Here is a 7,237-nt window from a genome sequence, read left to right as displayed (position 1 = left end):
GATGGCCGCATCTGAGTTCACAAGGCTGGAGAGCGCTCACTGCCATCATGTACAGTATGGAGATAAAGATGACCAACACCAGGTGTCATGGTCTGGGGAGCCATTAGCTACTATGGCCGTTCCCTTCTGGTATTTGTGGAGAGAACATTGTCCAGGACATCATGGAACCAGTCCTACTGCCTTTTTGGACTCCAATAAAATATCACATTCGCCCACACACTGCCCATGCTACACAATGTGCCCTTTAGGATATCCAGCAGCTCCTCTGGACAGCTCCATCACCAGATCTCTTCTCCATCGAGAATGTTTGGGACTGGATGGGAACAATGGATCTCCGATGCACAGCAGCCAACAACCATCTTGGCTGAACTACAGGTCTCAGGTGAAAGAGCATGGATGACCTACCACAGGAGGATATCCAACATCTATATGACCAGGCATGGGATTCAGACAGTTCCCTCCAGATCCAGTTGTAAAAATTACAACAGGATCGGAGAACCGTGTTACCGGCTGAGTCCCAATCCTCTGCTCTGGCGGTGGCAGGGCAGCTGGAGATGTTCGCTTCCATTGCTTCGCGCACCGCTGATAGTTTAGCTCCTTAGTTGGGTGGTATGTGTGTGTGTATATATGGTGTATTTATGTATGTGTACCATTGTATATGGTGTATTTATGTGTGTGTGTGTGTTGCATATATATGGTGTATTTATGTGTGTGTACCATGTATATGGTGTATTTATGTGTGTGTGTGTTGCATATATATGGTGTATTTATGTGTGTGTACCATGTATATGGTGTATTTATGTGTGTGTGTGTTGCATATATATGGTGTATTTATGTGTGTGTACCATGTATATGGTGTATTTATGTGTGTGTGTGTTGCATATATATGGTGTATTTATGTATGTGTACCATGTATATGGTGTATTTATGTGTGTGTGTGTGTGTGTTGCATATATATGGTGTATTTATTTTTGCGGATGCATAGACTTCAATGAGGCCACGTCCTGATTTTCACTGACAAGAATAGGACATGTTTTATTGGTTTTGCGGAGCCATAGAATGGAAGAAAAGGGCCCCCCAGAAGTGAATGGGTCCGCATCTATTCCGCAAAATAAAAGGATCTGCATTTTTGTGGACATGACACGTCCGTCTGAATGAGCAATGTGACCCTGCCTCAACATATGCCCTGCTGCAGAACCCAAAATAAAGGGTGCACCACCTCGGTCCATAGTTGCAACAGCCGTCCCTAATTTTTTGAGAAAGTCCCTGCAAATTTGGGCAGCCCTGGACTCAAAATGAGCGGGACTTATGTAAACCTCTCCCATAGACAGTCCCCCGCACTGTTTGGGGGTGTCTCCGACCATGCAGTCTATGTGCCCCTAATTTACCAACTGCAATGCCACTAATTATGTTGGTTGTGGGATCACTGACCACTCACCAGGAGCAGCCCATACCTTGTCAGTCACAGCTGCATTGTTTTCCAGGTGTACTTTGATTCTCTGCTAGTGTAGCTCTACCTGTCCTTGTAAAACCTCCTATCTGTCACATCAGCCCTGACTGAAGGGTTACATAAAGCAGACATAGGATTTCCAGTGGAGCAGGCTGTAGGTGTTCTGCTCTGTACATGTTCCCGGGCTCCCTCCCAGGCTGCAAGCGGCAACTACCTGATCCCAGTGACAGGCGAACACAACACTCACCTGACACCTATGACACATGGGTGTTCCCGTCAGAGTAAAGAGGCGTGGCTATACTGCTCTTTAGGCGATTGGCGGATTTTGTAAAGGGAGAGTCGCATGCTTCTTCTCATTGGCGGCTGAGAAGCGAGGGGCGTGTCTTCACCGTCCTGCTGCACTCGCTGACACTTCCTCAGGGCAGCTGGCACCATGGCAGGCTGCAGCTCTGGGCAGCTCCGGGGGCCCGCTGGGGACAGCGACTCGGACTCGGACAGTGAGGGGCTGCGGCCCCGGCTGCAGGTCATTCACAGCGGGCACTTTATGGTCTCCTCACCGCACAATGACGACAGACATCGGAGCAAGGAGCCGGACAGGTCGGGGACGGTCCCTGCCGGCAGCATTGATCCCACGCTTACCCGGTTATTCGAGTGCATGAGCCTGGCGTACAGGTGAGACACGGGACGGGCAGAGTTTGGCATGACTTCTTTAAAGAACCAGTGATTGGAGTAATGAGGAGTATTCATGTTGCTGAGGACTAATGAAGAAAGGGTTAATGAGACACACACACACACACACATACATACATACATACATACATACATACATACATACACACACACATATATATATATATATATACATACACACACACACACACACACACACACATATTTTTATATATATATATATCAATATCACAGTGGCGTAGCTAGAAATGACTGGGCCCCACAGCAAATTTTTGAATGGGGCCCCAATACCCCAGTAATTTTTTAGCGACCTCTTCCTTTCATGCCGCCCCCATTCTTGTGGCTAGTAACGATCGCTCTCTCAGACCAGGGCCGGCAGCTGTTCCATCTGTTTTCTACACTGTCTATACTGTCACTCTATATAATTTAATTGTGTAATGTTGAGGGGGCCCTGACAAAGTCTTTTAGTCTTCCTAAAAGCAGCTGCTTCCCCTATAGTTACACCCCTGTGTGTGTGTGTGTGTGTGTACACACACAGCTTTTTATATATATATATATATATATATATATATATATATATATATATATATATATATATATAGCTGTGTGTGTGTATGTCCGCTAAAGGAATCCTCACCGTCACATTTAGGCCTCCTGCACACAATTGTTGTGTGCATCCGCGGTTCCGTTTTCCGTTTTTTCGCGGACCCATTGGAAAAAATCGGAAAATGCACCGTTTGGCAGCCGCATCCGTGATCCGTGTTTCCTGGCCGTGAAAAAAATAGGACCTGTCCTATTTTTTTCACGGTCAACGGTTCGCGGACCCATTCAAGTCAATGGGTCCGTGAAAAATCACGGATGCACACAATATTGTCATCCGCGTCCGTGTCCGTGATCCGTGTCCGTTTTTTCCTATAATTTCAATGGCAAACTTGACTTAGATTTTTTTTTTTCATTTTTCATGTCCGTGGATCCTCCAAAAATTCAAGGAAGACCCACGGACGAAAAAACGGTCACGGATCACGGACCAGCGGAACTCCGGTTTGCGGACCGTGAAAAAATACTGTCGTGTGCAGGAGGCCTTACAATCACGAAATTTGCCACACAGGTACATCAGGTGTCTGGGAATGTTTTAGACCTGGTCTCAGCTCTCTCGTACGTACCGTTCCAGAGATATTCCCAAAAAATGCATTAGCCAATAGAAGCTTGGTCAGATGACCCATATCAGCCAATAGAAGCTCGCAGGCCGTTAGGCCACTTTCACACTCGTGTTTGGTGCTGATCCGTCATGGATCTGCACAGACGGATCCACACCGATAATACAACTGCATGCAGACGTTCAGAACGGATCAGTTTGTATTATCTTTAACATAGCCAAAACAGATCCGTCTTGAACACTAGTGAAAGTCAATGGAGGACGGATCTGTTTTCTATTGTGCCAGATTGTGTCAGTGAAAACGGATCCGTCCCCATTGACTTACATTGTGTGTCAGGACGGATCCGTTTGCCTCCGCATCGTCAGGCGGACACCAAAACGCTGCAAGCAGGAGGCAAACTGATGCATTCTGAGCGGATCCTTTTCCATTCAGAATGCATTAGGGCAAAACTGATACTTTTTGGACCCCTTGTGAGAGCCCTGAACGGATCTCGCAAACGGAAAGCCAAAAACGCCAGTGTGAAAGTACCCTTAGCCGCCACATACACAGTTTTACACCATGTTTCCATAACAACCCAGCCATTTTTCTTCACTGCTGTAGGAAAGCTTTAAAGGAAATCTGTCTGGATAATCGCTATTGAAGTAAAGCCATGGCCTAATAGCACTTAGTACCTTATTTCAAGATGTGCCTTTGTTCCAGCAATAGATGTTTTTAGCCTCTGAAAATCCAGTTTATTTGGTATGCAAATGAGCAAGTAAGGTGCCCAGAAGAGCGTCACTCTTGCAGGAAGGAGCCCAGACACGCCCCCTGCCACAATGTGTCCACCCTCAAAAGACGAACTTAAAACCCCGCCCCCAGGCCCTGCTAAGCCACGCCCCCTCCCACTCCTCAGCCGACGGGGATTGAAAAAATGAAGGTAAAAATCAACTTCTGTCAGCTGCAGGGTTGGGAGGGAGGGTGACTTTCTTCCTGCAGCTCACACTCAGACAGCACAGTGCTGCTGTCTGAGAGTGAGCTGTTCAAAAAGACATCCCTGTGTGCGTCCAGGCCCTGCGCCAGATGGAGGACAGGGAGTCTGAAAGCCGGACTGTCCGTCCTAAAACTGGACCTCTGGCCACCCTAGGGGCAGGCTGCTGTGGAAGTCACAGTTAAGTGGATGGTCCTGCTAGGGAGGTCAGTGTTAAGGGGCAGACTGCTGTAAAGGCGACTGTTAAGGGGGCGGGCCCCCTGTGGAGGTCACTGTCAAGGGGGTGGTGTGCTGTAAAACTCACTGTTAAAGGGGAAGGCGGCTGTAAATGTCAAAATTAAGGCCCCTTTTACGCGGGCGAGATTTCCACGCGGGTGCAATGCGTGATGTGAACGCATTTCACCCGCACTGAATCCGGACCCATTCATTTCTATGGGGCTGTGCACATGAGCGGAGATTTTCACGCATCACTTGTGCGTTGGGGAAAATCGCAGCATGCTCTATTTTGTGCGTTTTTCACGCAACGCAGGCCCCATAGAAGTAAATGGGGCTGCGTGAAAATCGCAAGCATCCGCAATCAATGCGGATGCGGTGCGATCACGCATGGTTGCTAGGAGATGATCGGGATGGGGACCCGATCATTATTATTTTGCCTTATAACATGATTATAAGGGAAAATAATAGCATTCTGAATACAGAATGCATAGTACAATAGGGCTGGAGGGGTTAAAAAAATAATAATAATAATTTAACTCACCTTAATCCACTTGTTCGCGCAGCCGGCATCTCTTCTGTCTTCATCTTTGCTGTGCACAGGAAAAGTACCTGTGGTGACGTCACTGCGCTCATCACATGGTCTGTCACATGATCCATCACCATGGTAAAATATCATGTGATGGACCATGTGATGAGCGCAGTGACGTCATCTAAGGTCCTATTCCTGTGCACAGCAAAGATAAAGACAGAAGAGAAGCCGGGCTGCGCGAACAAGTGGATTACGGTCCATTCACGCGTCCGTTGTTTCTTTCCTGATCTGTTCCGTTTTTTGCGGAACAGATCTGGACCAGATCTGGACCCATTCATTTTCAATGGGTCCTGAAAAAAAACGGACAGCTCAATGTCTGATTTTTTCAGGACCCATTGAAAATGAATGGGTCCAGATCTGTTCCGCAAAAAACGGAACAGATCAGGAAAGAAACAACGGACGTGTGAATGGACCCTTAAAGTGAGTTAAAAATTTATTTAATTTTTTTAACCCCTCCAGCCCTATTGTACTAAGCATTCTGTATTAAGAATGCTATTATTTTCCCTTATAACCATGTTATAAGGGAAAATAATATAATCTACACAACACCTAACCCAAACCCGAACTTCTGTGAAGAAGTCCGGGTACCAAACATGCCGATTTTTCTCACGAGCGTGCAAAACGCATTACAATGTTTTGCACTTGCGTGGAAAAATCGCACATTTTCCCACGACGCACCCGTATCTTATCCGGCCCTAAAACATGACGCCCGTGTGAAAGGGGCCTAAGGGTGTGGGCTGCCTGTGGAGGCCCAATTTAAGGGACGGGGCACTGTGGGGGGGTCAGTGTTAAGGGGCAGGGTGCTGTAGATGTCACTGTTATAGTGGATAGTGTTGATAACTTTTAATGACACACACAAACATTAAACGAAATAGATTAAATATACCCGAGCGAAGCAAGGTCCTTCAGCTAATATATACATACATACATACATACATACATACACACACACACACACACACACACACACACACACACACACACACACACAAACCGGATTCCAAAAAAGTTGGGGCACTAAACAAATTGTGAATAAAAACTGAATGCAATGATGTGGAGATGGCAAATGTTAATATTTTATTTGTAATAGAACGTAGATGACAGATCAAACGTTTAATCCGAGTAAATGTATCATTTTAAAGGAAAAATACGTAGATTCCAATTTTCACGGTGTCAACAAATCCCCAAAAAGTTGGGACAAGTAGCAATAAGAGGCTAGAAAAAGTAAATTTGAGCATAACGAAGAGCTGGAAGACCAATTAACACTAATTAGGTCAATTGGCAACATGATTGGGTATAAAAAGAGCTTCTCAGAGTGGCAGTGTCTCTCAGAAGCCAAGATGGGTAGAGGATCACCAATTCCCACAATGTTGCGCAGAAAGATAGTGGAGCAATATCAGAAAGGTGTTACCCAGCTAAAAATTGCAAAGACTTTGCATCTATCATCATCAACTGTGCATAACATCATCCGAAGATTCAGAGAATCTGGAACAATCTCTGTGCGTAAGGGTTAAGGCCGTAAAACCATACTGGATGCCCGTGATCTCCGGGCCCTTAAACGACACTGCATCACAAACAGGAATGCTACTGTAAAGGAAATCACAGAATGGGCTCAGGAATACTTCCAGAAACCATTGTCAGTGAACACAATCCACCGTGCCATCCGCTGTTGCCAGCTGAAACTCTACAGTGCAAAGAAGAAGCCATTTCTAAGCAAGATCCACAAGCTCAGGCGTTTTCACTGGGCCAGGGATCATTTAAAATGGAGTGTGGCAAAATGGAAGACTGTTCTGTGGTCAGACGACTCGAGTCACGATTCGAAGTTCTTTTTGGAAATCTGGGACGCCATGTCATCCGGACCAAAGAGGACAAGGACAACCCAAGTTGTTATCAACGCTCAGTTCAGAAGCCTGCATCTCTGATGGTATGGGGTTGCATGAGTGCGTGTGGCATGGGCAGCTTGCATGTCTGGAAAGGCACCATCAATGCAGAAAAATATATTCAGGTTCTAGAACAACATATGCTCCCATCCAGACGTCATCTCTTTCAGGGAACAAGATAATGCCAGACCAACAAGATAATGCCAGACCACATTCTGCATCAATCACAACATCATGGCTGCGTAGGAGAAGGATCTGGGTACTGAAATAGCCAGTCTGCAGTCCAGA

At 46.3% G+C, this 7,237-nt stretch overlaps 1 protein-coding gene across 3 annotated transcripts in view; it reads left to right on the top strand.

Annotated features, from left to right (window-relative positions):
• The first annotated feature begins 1,860 nt into the window (after positions 1–1,860).
• The window catches only part of MLXIPL (MLX interacting protein like), a 169,143-nt gene continuing 163,766 nt past the window's right edge, over positions 1,861–7,237 (top strand). For all 3 annotated transcript variants that reach the window (XR_005777468.1, XM_040423600.1, XM_040423601.1), the window contains exon 1: positions 1,861–2,122. Coding sequence is in view for 2 of the 3 variants with exons in the window: in XM_040423600.1 (XP_040279534.1) it covers positions 1,884–2,122 (239 nt within the window). In the remaining variant the exon portion in view is untranslated. The remainder of the gene's footprint in view (positions 2,123–7,237) is intronic.

This window comes from Bufo bufo, chromosome 3, assembly GCF_905171765.1.
Source record: "Bufo bufo chromosome 3, aBufBuf1.1, whole genome shotgun sequence".
Classification (NCBI taxonomy): domain Eukaryota; kingdom Metazoa; phylum Chordata; class Amphibia; order Anura; family Bufonidae; genus Bufo; species Bufo bufo.
The sequence above is the reverse complement of the archived record's forward strand: the minus strand, read 5'-3'. Positions and strand labels throughout refer to the sequence as shown.